This window comes from Bombus flavifrons, chromosome 6 (genome assembly GCF_040668555.2).
Source record: "Bombus flavifrons isolate JBK064 chromosome 6, iyBomFlav1_principal, whole genome shotgun sequence".
Lineage (NCBI taxonomy): Eukaryota > Metazoa > Arthropoda > Insecta > Hymenoptera > Apidae > Bombus > Bombus flavifrons.
The window spans coordinates 11,306,219-11,318,614 of NC_138447.1; the positions used below are offsets into that span (position 1 = coordinate 11,306,219).

The following is a 12,396-nucleotide window of genomic DNA, read 5'->3' on the forward strand; positions in this document are numbered from 1 at the left end:
GATCGTCGCTTGGATTACAAAGTAAAAGTCCAACGAATGAAGATCAAGAAAAAATTGTGTTGTCGCTGATAACTCGGTAACCAAGACTGAAACTCGGAGAATGTCGATACGGTTCGAGTTGCAAGACGAGCGACTTTAATAATTCGTTGGCGATATCGAGCAGAAAGTCGTGATAAGATTGCCACCCGATATCCATTTCACGAAGTAGACGCCAAGTAGAACAAAAGTTGCCAGCAATTTCTTCGCGATCCTCGTTTCTGCTTCGTCCGATGCTTGCATCGAAATGCATTCATTTCGAACGTCGTTCGTGACTGTCGAAAGACCGATTCAATTCTTATCGATTACGTTCCGTTCGATAATTTAATGTAAAACGTGGAACGTAACAGGAGTAAGAGTATCGACGGTTCTCCTCGGGAATTAGAGTGCAGTGAATATCGGGGCAGTCGGGAACTGTGCATCGCAGCTCAAACACGAAGCGTTCGGCCACAATGCAAATTCGCTCCGGGCTGATCGTCCCTCTGTGCCTCGAGAACCCCGAACCATCTTCTGCTTCGCAGTATCCTGTCCGAGTCCTTCCGTCGTCCAACCATGGATTTCCACTGTCGATTCCGATGTCGTCTTTCTTTCTCTCCTTTTCTTTTCTTTCGTTTTCTGCGCCTTAATTTCCCCTTCGTTTACTCTCTTTCCATTGTAGACCTGTTCGATGGATGTTTCATGGTCCATGCATTCGAAGAGTCTCTCGATTTAAGTGGATTTAAACGCAAAAAGCGTTTACATCCAGCTAATTATCAAGATAGAACGTCGCATTAGGTGACATCAGAATGCGTGGAAAGGGATTCAACGAATTTATTCTTTTCGCTTGTCTGACTACGCGAAAACTTGTAAAAGGATAAACGCGACCTTATTCTTTTTCCTTGTTACGAATTTTTACACCTTTCGACGCGTGATTTAACGAAGAAAAATTTTTGTTATTCGATCGGGATTTTACGGCGTGTAAATCGAAGGGAAAACAGTTCATGGTGCTCGGTGTTTGTACGCGGCGTGCGAGCCTGGAACGACGCCGGAACGATATCGCAGTGATAACAGCTCCGGGCTGTTTTCATTCACAGCACTCACCAGTTCAGAGACTCGCCGACTAGACAAACCGAAAGTTACTCGTTAGTAAGCTGTTCGTCTACCGAACGACGAGCAAATCCGGGCTTGACACTTCACGTTCGATTTAATGCGTTGCAATGAATTTTTAATCGAGGTCACCACGATGACGCTACCGATCGCGAGATCCATTGATTTCATAAGCGTTAGACGCGCAATGGTTGCGAACAGCCTGAAAGCAAAATTTCTGACTTTGCTATTAGCTCCACATTTTTTGGTTTTCGCGTTCACTCTGCGACTTGAGCGGAAATTTTTCACGGATCCTGGTAAGGATCGGAACCGGTAAATAGGCGATGACAGTTTGCAGCTCGGACAGCTTAAAACGAAAGTTTTTCCAGGGAGTCGGGTTTCCGGGGAAAGTTTGCCAGGATCGTCGAGGAATAACACGAACGCGCAAAAAGCCGTGTGAAAAACGAACACCGCCTAAGAGATATCGATTTATCGCTCTTGCAAGAACGAGAAACTTTCCCAAACAGTTTTCAACAGCGTCGGTCGTCCCGTGTTTTACGATCCTCTTCGGCGAATAAGAATATCCACGACAGTCTCGAAAATCACGCGCACCCGCCGCCCACGCTCGACGAAAGTTCCAGGGAAAGGCTTTTAACAAATCAGAAGCGGTTGAAATCGTTTTCCAAGCGAACGGGATACAAAAGCGAAGATCAACCGACCGATTTCAACTATTTCACGATGACATCCTTGTATTTTTACCGAGCGGTGCTCCAGTTTTAATCAACGAAACTGTTGGTACGCTTGGAAGCATTTCGAACGAAAGATCGAGAGTTTGTAATTCTTGAAATCACAGGGAGGGAAAATGAATTTTTTCCGCTGTTCCTTCCAAGCGAGGTTCAAACAATCGACTCGCTCCTCGCCGACTGTTAATCTGAATAGTGAACGTTCACGAGGTTCCGTTAAAAGCGCGCTCGTTGAACGGAAGCTGTCGCGGCGGGGGAAAAGGATTTATACGAGAAAAGTTGGCGCGATTTAAAGCGTTCTATCGCGATCCGGCATGCGCGAGATTCATAACCTCGATAAGCGAATGACAAGAAAATCCAGCCGTGATTTATCGTGTTGCGCGTTTCGAAAAAGCTCCGCCCATACGCACGGTACGACCAACTTTTCCTTAAAACTGAAAACGTCTGTGTTTCGTGACGGCGTGGAGGAACGTATATCGAATAAATCGAGGCCTAAACGTGTTTTTGTGGTGGTCGACGAATATGCGAATCGTACGTACCATTTGATTCGCAGAAGCAATTTAACACAGGAACAACCCTCGGTGAATATGTGCTGTTATAGTTTGCCGAGAGAGATAAAATCGCGTTGACCTCGTTGGTAGCGATTGCATCATAATTTCGTAGAGAAATACACCGCAAAATCGATTATCCGACATTCCATAGCATGTGGAGCACGTTTCACCTGAAATATCAAGGTCCGATTCCGAATAGCCTCCAGCCAGGTTAGTTTAATTAACGACGAACGTAAACGCAAATGCCGTTGATGTTTGTAAATCACACACGTTCCCATATTCGTGTGTGTTGCTTACGACGGATAAAATCGCGAATAAGTCAGTCAGATTGTTTCGTTTTTCGGTGCGAGATCGTGGGAGGCAGCGTCGAGGACTCTTGCGTCTGCTATCGCGGCTCTAGCTTATCGTCGACGGTCTTTGATGCTGTATTTACTGAAAATACAAGGGAGGAGGGTGAAATGAAAAAAAACGTATTTAATACGCCGACTGACAATTTGTCGGCATCTCGATATGTCCCAGTAGTACGTTAACACGAATATACAGACTGCTCCTCTCATATCGGAACAATACGCGTTCACCTGGTATTTTCGCCAGGATTAAATGCTCAAACGGCTAAAAGCTCGCCGCTGCACGTGCATTCGTTCGCGTGCCATTGTATTCTCAATTTCACGTCCCAGCCAGAGAGAAAAAGAGGAATAGCTGGAAAAAAAAGGGAAAAAACACGGTGTAGCCCCATGTAGGATGGGGGTGTAGGTAGATAGGTAGGCAGGCAGGAGCAGAGAAGGGTGAGATTGGCTATCCTTTTTGAAACCAGAAGCTTTTAGAATTATTACACCGGCTAAATGGCATTTCAACTGGTTAATGGGTATTAAAAAATGTTTCGTTTGACCCGACCGGAAATCTGCCATCTCCATTCATGTGTGTTACACGTTGTACACGGGATCGCAGGGATACGGGCAGGGGTTCCGTGAAGACTTGCAGCGAGATTGAATCCGCGAAATCGGGTAATGCCTCTCCGACCCTGCTGTTGCTGGCGTTGCGTCTCTCCTGGTTCTATGGTGGCGTCCTTTTTCGGCTGAAGAACGCTCGGGCTCCATAATTCACCAGCGAGAACCATAGCACCGACATGCTATTCTACCGTTGCAGGCTGCGGTTGGCTTATTCGAGCATATTATTCCGCGTGTACATGCAAAAATATTCGCGTGGTCGAATCGACTGGTTAAATCCCGTGCCATCAGCCAAATAGACAGTCTGTCATTTTCCCGTGGCGCCAGTCGGTATATCCACCCGCGCCCCTGTTGCCAGTGTTTTATATCGTGGACCCTTTGCAGCAGTCCATTACTCTTATTAGCACGAAATTCCAGTCACGCGGCTGAAACGAGGTTTTCCAGTCGGTCGGCGGAAAGGAAATCTCGCCGCGATTCCGCCCGTCACTTCTTGTTGACCGTCGTCCATCGATCGATGCTTCTCCCGTTGCCATTTCGATGACTCACAAAAGCGAGATGAAAAGCTGCTTAAACGATTCTCATATTTCGCTTAAAGCTTTCAGGGGGGATTAAAGAGCCCTTGGCTGTGTTACGAGATCGAAGTTCTCGAAGAGGTTCGAATAGTTGCGGTATCCGGCAACCCGATACTTTCGACATTCAGTTATCGGTTTTCTACCAGTTTATAACTGTTATTTGTGCTACGTGTTCGATAAATTATTTCGAGGAGTTCACGACGAGCAACGAATCGGTCAGCGTGTAGACTAACAAGTGGTCAACTAAATCGTTGTAAATGGATTTTTTAGCGGTACCGTTGCGTTTATCGGTCTTGAAAGGCTGGCATTCGCAGATTGAAATATTGGCCAGTAGTCGAACCGCGCTATAAGTCAGCCTTCACCGCCGTTCTCTCATTTATCGTTGGCTTGGTCTTTGGAAAATATCTATCGCTAAACATGTTCGATCTTTGTCCAATAGTTGAAGCTTTCTCTCATCTAGGAAACTCGGTCAACGATTCACAACGATTCGCAATAGCGCACGGTTTCTCGCGAAAACGAGGCCGTTTAACGCCCGCAACGGCTAATTTGTTGGATAATAAAATTTCCTCTCCAAGCCTGTGCGCGACGTATGCAAATACGAGGTTGCAGCGAAATCGTAGACCGTCCAGACATTTTTATAGGAGCCAAGCTTTCTCTCATCTTCGTTGCAACGCAGTCGTGGCGTACCAATCGCCCTCAAGGTGCAACCAGACTTTACGTGAATTCCTACTCTCGCTTCGGCTATAACGGTCGCGTTTCAACAGCGGGAATATCGAGCAATTTCCTCGAGAATAATGCAATACATAGAGGGGCCAGGAAGTAGGTAATACGCGTGATACAACGAACGACGAAATATTGACACTGGTACGCGAGAACCCGGCGATGGGAGTATGAACGGGGGTGAAAAACCGATGGAATGGAAGAGAATGAGACGAGGGGCTGGGACAACGAGCATGAATACTGTATCGGAGCAAATGCAGTCGTTTATACATCGAGGTGCGAACTCGTGGGCAAAAACATTTTCGCGCGATGCATTTTCTACCGCGTCACGCACGGCACCACACACGGACCATTCCACGTTGAAAATGGTCACGGAAGAAGGGAATTTACGTAATATATTTCGTGTCAGCCGAGAGAAAAAAGCTGGAAAAATAGCGGCTAAAGCGTCCCTTTGTGCCGCGTGGCGTCACTCGTGCAACGATTTCGCGTAATTTACATTAGAAGGCGCGGCCCGTATCGTGGTTCCTCTTTCAACGTTGTTTCACCCTTCTCGTCGCTCATCCTCCTACCCGATTCTGTTCTCTCTGCACTCTGTGCTTGCGAACCCAATCCAAATGAATCGCTATTAGTTCCTCGGATTTCTATAAAAATAGAAATTTTGATACGATCGCTGACATTGATATTTCAGAAAATGAATTGTAACGAAATTTACCGTTAATTTTTATTGGCTTTTCCGTCCAAATACAATTTCCATTTTCGTCGCGTCTGGGTATTTCGTTTTTTGGATCAACGATCCTCGCCGATCGGTGAAACGCGATCCGAACGATATTGTCGACGCCATTGCGGCTGAGTTTTCGCAGAATTATCGATCAGAAAACCGGAATTATTGCGACAATTCGCTCGTGTACGTTCGTGCACTTCGGGTACGTTCGTTCGAGCGTATCAAGTTCGCTCAGAACGAATACGCTCGAAATATAATTTTCCCATGTGTGCGCCATTATGCGCATGGCAGAGCAACTTGTGTACGTTAATCCGATAAGGTGCTGTGCGTTTGAGCAGAAGTTGGATCAGCAAAAGGAAATAATTAACACAGATTCGGCTCGAGTGGAAACGATTCAGCAGAAACAATAATTTTACTTTACGTGGATTTACGTTTTGTCGATGGCTATCTAGAACTTTTCTCGTCGTCTGAAATAATATTTTCACAATGACATTAAGTAAAATAGTATCTTAAAATTAGTTAAAATAAAAATTCCTCCCTCCGTTGCGAGCTTCGCCGATCCAACAAAGAGAAAGGGAACAACGAAGAAAAGTAGTTGGTTTATACTAGACAAAAGCAACGTGGCAAGTGTCAGGCTATATTTTGTCTCCTCGAAAGGTAGCCACGATGAGGACGCGCAGATTACACGATTGACGCACAGCTAACCCGCGAGATTTTTTACGAGCATCGATCCGCATGCGACTGTATGGAATTAACTGGTAACCGGTACGCATCCCTGCAGGCTATGCCCGGCATAGTGGCGGCCGTTATTTCGGTCAAACGCAGCAACGCGTCCAGACAACGACAAAATTTTCATTTTGCTCGACCGCTTAATAGCAGCGTTGGCCTCCATTAAACGGACCGGGCCTAGTTTCCGAATCATTTTCCACCGCTCCTTCCCAACCTGGACGGGCGCGCCCACCCATTTTTATTATTCGTCAATTTACGACGCGTGCACCACCGACACGGACTCACCGACGGGAATTTCCCATTAAAGGAATTTGCATATTAATGGAACCGCGCCGAGCTGTAAGCTACGATTGGTTCGAAATTTCGATAAAACAAAAGAAGACACAGAAAAAAATAGACAACGAAACGAAGATAAAGACGAAACGTTAGGCAAGGAATGAAAATAGAAAAGATATAGAATGAAAGCTAGGAGAAAATCACGGGAATCAGTGCTATGGATCTGTTTTCAGATGACAGACATCATATGCTGCCAACTGGAGAGCTTCTGGTGTTCTCGGTGACTTCGTCCGACGCCCAGTCCAGTTATCGATGCCGGACCGTGCACCGCGTCACCGGAGACACTGTGGAAAGTTCCTCGTACGCCAGACTCGTGGTTACCGGTAAGTTTTCACAACGATACACACCTGGTCGCGTTGCTCCGCGGATCGTTGGTCCGCGACCCGTCGAACTTTCGTCCCGCTGAATATTTAATGGCCGGCAAATGCAGGAGAAATTTCTCTGGCCGCTCTTGGCAAGTAGAGTTCCACACCACGGAGAAAACCGCTGTGACGTGTCGTAGACCCAGGTGGAGCGGTTTAAACCACGGCAATAGCCGTATACTGTTGGCCTAGTTGTTTATTTCTTCGTCGTCCCAGGACAGTGGAAAATCTGCGACTACTTATGCAAATTCATATAGCGAAAGAAACTGTTGTAGGATTACACGGAGAAAACGTTGGACTGGTTAACTACGTGACTCGCTTAAATTTGAACGTCTATTAAAATTGTAGTATGTTATCGATCAGCGAACCTTATCGTAAATCATTGAGGCGGGCAATTAACTTTTCGTGAAGCTGAAATTAATAAATGTGTTCGATTTTCGGTGACGGAGGCAGCGCTGGCTTAGTATACGAGAAAAGGAAACAAAAGAGCGCAGAAAACGGCATAGAGTGACAAGGATAACGGAGAAAATGAAATAACGGAAGCGATACAGAAAGAGGACGAGAAAGACAGAAAAGGAAGGGAAAGAAAAGATAAAGGAAGGAAACGGAAAGAAAGGAAGGAAGAAAGTCATTAAGAGTAGTATCTTCGTTTCTCTAAGTCCATGATTTACGTAGAAATGACTTAATACTTGTTTCAAGTAGGATTTCAGTGCCTTGCGCTTTGATCATTGCTTGCTTATTTACTTTATTCGATAATTTAATTATCCGCCCTTTATTCTGCAAAATATTCTGGAAATATTTATATTTATATCCCGATTGGCAATATGTTTAATAATTATTTATGGTATTTACATATCTTAATAGAATGAAATATTTATGTCACGTATTCATGCAGATTTTATGCAAATATTGGCAGTGTAGCACGGATGAAACCTGTATCTCTCATTGTTAGAAACACTTGATTTATAACAGAATTTTCCAAAACCATCGCGGTTCTTCGTAAGATCACGAGCCGAAAACATACGAACGTTCACATCTCAGAGATATCCAGTGAACATTTCATGCATCTACTTAGACACGATCGTTTATACATATAACGATCTCACGCATACCTTTTGCATAGTAAATCATAATGCATTGTTACGCGTTTCCCGTGGCGGCGGGCAGGCCGCTGTTCGTTCGGCTGTTCGCCACTCGCGTGCACGCGCTCGCGAGCGTTCTGGCTTCTTCATGAATAAATCATGAATGTCCGAAATGCTAATGGCCGAAACGTCCACTACGGGTCGTCGGTTGTTTCTCCGACGAGCGGAGTGCTTCGAGTCGTAAACAAAATACACCGACATCGCTGAAAATACGAGCTGATTTCGAATGGTCCGCAGCTTTTACGCGCATTCATCGCGCGTTCTGTTGCCCATAAATAGGTTATAACCTAATTACGAGCATTGTCGTGTGAGCACCATGCGAGCTTCCGCGCGGCGTCACGGTGTTTCCACCTCTGTGTGGATTGTTTCAATCGTCGTTATACTCGAAACGGATCCACCGTTGTTGATGCGACTTGGCCGTGTTTCCTGGATCCAGATACTCCGACTCAAAGGAACACCGATATTTATTGGAAGCGTAATCCACTTGTGAATGACGTTTTAACGATTTTCCCTTGTCGCAGTAATTTAATATTCATCGTGAAAGTTGAATGTCGAGTCGCACCGACGCGACGATATTTTCTTAATGCGCATTCGAATTTCCCATCTCTTTCCTTCTCTGAATGACGAAGAATCTCCTCTTTTTTTCTATTCATCTCAAACTCCCAAAAAGAGAGTTGAAGCAGATTTTTGAAGGGGCGTGATTTAAACTTTTGGAAAATTTCTCGGGACTTAAAAGCACCTTCTTTTTTTAATAAAAACTTGGCCAGAGACCACGTTCCTCTCTCGCCATGGTGTTCGGCGGACGTATCATTATCTAAGCGATCGTAATCAACCCTTGTTAACGATCTAGCTGCGAACACGATGGTTCGTCGACGCACTTCATCCCAAGCTCAGAGAGCTGCTGATTCATAAGACATAAAATAGGTCGAACGTGGATGAGCGGCTGGAACAATAGGTAGCTAATGATCAAAGTGCAAGTTGAGATGCTCCGTCGGCCGCTACACAGAAGACACAAAATCGAATGCGAGATGAACATATTGTTCGTTAGTTGCACGCCACCTCGAACAGCGAAATCAGGAGCCTGTTGTACGGCGAAGTACGGCCGAAGGAGAACATTTTTGGAGATTTGGTCGAGCAGTGTATCTGTACAGCGAAGAAATTGAAACCAAAATTTAAATTCGACAAAAATATACAGGAATATTACGAGACGAATTTTAACAAGAAACTTGGTCTGACTAACGCAGGTGTACTACTACTGACACACACGTCGATCCATTTTACCTATTGTTGTTAGATTCTACTCGTGAGTAGCGCTATTGTTGCAGTTGTTGTAGAAGATTTAAAAAGAGAGACAAACGAGTGAACAACGTGTTAAAATAAACTCCAAATCGCTAAATAAAAAAATATACTACTTAAAAATGAAGATCTTTCTGACGAAGAAACTATGAAATAACGATAATACATTAAAACAAATCGATAAAGTCATTCCAGCTTCAAATAATTGTTCTCGGAAAAGTAGCAAGAAATCCATTAGAATCAACCTCGGTAATTTACCATTATCCGAAAGATGCACTTAATTTATCACGCTGGAATGTACACGCAGACAGCGCGAACGTCGTGAAAGACTATAGCGTCGAGTCACGGGAAAGATAAGACAGCTAGAAATTAATTGATTTCTCCAAGCGCAGGCAACATTGCGAGGCAAAACGCAAGTTTGCGAGAGTCGGTTCGTATCAGTGTCTCGCCATTGCGGCACCTGTCGGTTCCTCTTTTTATCGTAGTCACCGCCATTATCCAACCTAGCATTTTTCGCGAGCTTTCACTCGCTACTTGCCATCCTCGTCACATTAAAGTTAGAACGCCACGACACGCCGCCATTTTAGGAAAACGCCGCCTTTTAAGCCGACTGTCCATTAAAACAGCGGTAGCCGGATGAACCGCGAGTCGTTTTAAAACTGGCATTCCTTAAACCAAATGCAGCCACCGCGTTTAGCTCGTGGACTAATGGACTACGTTTCGATCGACTCGAGCGTGAGACAGCGACTCGTTTTCCTTCTCGATGTCCTTTCGTCGCAGCGAGTGAAATGATTCGCGTCGAAACGAAATCGCCGTGGAAAGAAATCTGAGAACGCTTTTTGCTCGCGACGTTCTTCGAGGAAAGCTTAATCTGTACTCCGTGTCGTGTTACCAGCCTCCTCCCTGTGACATTTAGCGTTTCCCCTCGTGTGTCTGCCAGATGGGGACGTGACTGTTTTAACTCGAAGCACAGCAGCTTGGTGCGGGGATGTTGAAGAATTGGTTCGCGTGGAAACAGCAAGTTCCTTGCGTTTCTCTGTTGGCTCGAGGAGTAGTTTTGGCTTTCGTATTATAATACGAAGAAGAAGTTGGGGAAGATTGTTTCTTCTAATAGACCCTCTCTAAACGATAGAACAATTGAAAGGAAACGCTTCATCCTGTTGTATACGAAGTATCAAAGAAATTTCTTATCGCGGATTCGGAAGCCTGTGTACATTCGCAAATGCAATTAGAGCAGAACGTTGTCTCCGAACAGAGAGTTCGCTCGCTAACAATCTTGCACGAGCAAACTGGCGAAATTGGAAGTTTTATCGACGTATCCGGGGTTTCAGGTTCCTGTATCGCGATATTCGCGATCATTTATCGATATGTAGCTCTGGCCATAATCGTATAATTCGATACCACGGTCACTTTGGCGAAAAGAAAGTTCGTGACCTGACAAAGTTTAATCGAGCGTCGAATTAGTTCCATGGTCGAATGGTTTTCCGGTAGTTTAGCATCTCTCCTCTCTTTTATTCGTCCGAAATTCCTGTCGACGCCGTGGTTTTTGCACGGCGAGCAACTCGATAGTCCGCTAGGAACGTGCCGTGGGTTTCTCGTCCGAAGAAAACTGGTATTTTCGAGTCTCGGCTGAAATCCAAAGAGTAACTCACACCGACGCGCATATCCAACGTGACAAAGAAGACTCCCGCCACTAAAAAGTTTCGCCAACGTGACGCTTTATTTACGATTCGACCGACCGCTGTTGCGCAGGGATCATAAAAGCTGATGACAAATGAAACTTGTTTCGAAGAATCGGTAGGTGCGCATGGAGCGTTGATTTTGTGATACAATATGAAAGGAGGATGTATATCGTTACATACATAGAAGATGGCGGAATAGATGTTCAGGTGACTTCTACAACTTTCCCAAGCTTACGATGCAAACAATTTGCTATTTTTAAAGGTTCGAGTACTTATTTTAGTTTGCGAGGAAATCTTCGCTTTACTTTCCAAAGCCAACAAAATAGGATCAATTTCCCTTATTCTGCAGATATACAGAGTTACGCGCATTTCAAGCCTTACGACGTGTTTTAACGTAACAAACTCTGTCGAGAAGCATTCGATTAAATCTCGTTTGCCGCGTAACTAGTCGTTATCTCAAAAATAGTGCAATAATTTACGAAAACCAATTATAGCAGTAGCAGTTTTATTAATATCGTACAAACTCTTACTGTATACACCGGTGAGATCTTAGTACCAATTTACATGTTAAGATGTTATATGTTTCAAGCTAAAGAAACATCCTGTAAACTATCTACGAAGTAACGGTTTGCAGGTGCGAGCGACACAGCGGTAAGAGTGGCGCGCAACTTGGCCAAGAGGTGGTTATCGCGATGATAAACGCGGCCGCGTTGGAAATTGTAAATGCAGATTTATAGCGTTTATTCGCTACACCTGGGAGGGTTGGGGAAGGAAGTATAGATCTGGATCGGGGTGGCGGGAATAAAAACAAGCAGAAGGCTCGCGGGTTAGCGAACGTTGCACACGTTCACGGTATTACTTCTAAGTACTTTAAAGACTCTCCGGCTGGCAGCGTGGAAAAATGTTGAACTTTCGTAAATCCATGGAATAAGGCGAGCGGAGTTCCGTCGTGGTGTGCTATTATGAGATACCCCCGTGGCTTTTTTGCCGGTCAATGGCGGCAGGATGCTCGAGGGATAGCAAAGAGAAAGGGGTGGGAAGATAAAGAAGAAGGGAGGTTCGAGGGTGGAAACAGAAGAGCAGCAAGGAGGTGGAGGAAGCAGAAAGAAGAAGGAGACGCGGCAAAGAAAGAGGACGGGGTTGGATATCGCCCTATTGGAGACTCGACGAAAACGCAAAGTACAATCCACAGAGCCAGGATGCAGCCAGTCTGCGGAGCAACGTAGGCAAGAAACAATGCAGCCATCACGGCTCCAATCCCTTCGCTCGCTACCCCGCAATCTTATCGAACCCAACCTACTTGTATCTCTCTTTTCCACTTCCTACGTAGCGGCTACGTGCGTTGTGTAGTCGCCGTCGCGTCGGTTGTGTGCATACATAATACATACGTACAACTGTACACAAGGGAACGCCATTGTACGGGCGAATAGGAAACCACCGAATGCGATGATTTGTAAGGAACTAGACAAGTAACATCGGGCTTCTTCGCGTACT

At 45.2% G+C, this 12,396-nt stretch overlaps 1 protein-coding gene across 3 annotated transcripts in view; it reads left to right on the forward strand.

The window, feature by feature from the left end:
• The window catches only part of LOC138180988 (cell adhesion molecule Dscam2), a 174,710-nt gene that overhangs the window by 116,948 nt on the left and 45,366 nt on the right, over nt 1–12,396 (forward strand). For all 3 annotated transcript variants that reach the window (XM_069115404.1, XM_069115402.1, XM_069115403.1), the window contains one exon: nt 6,594–6,743. In XM_069115404.1, coding sequence (XP_068971505.1) covers nt 6,594–6,743 — 150 coding nt within the window. The remainder of the gene's footprint in view (nt 1–6,593; nt 6,744–12,396) is intronic.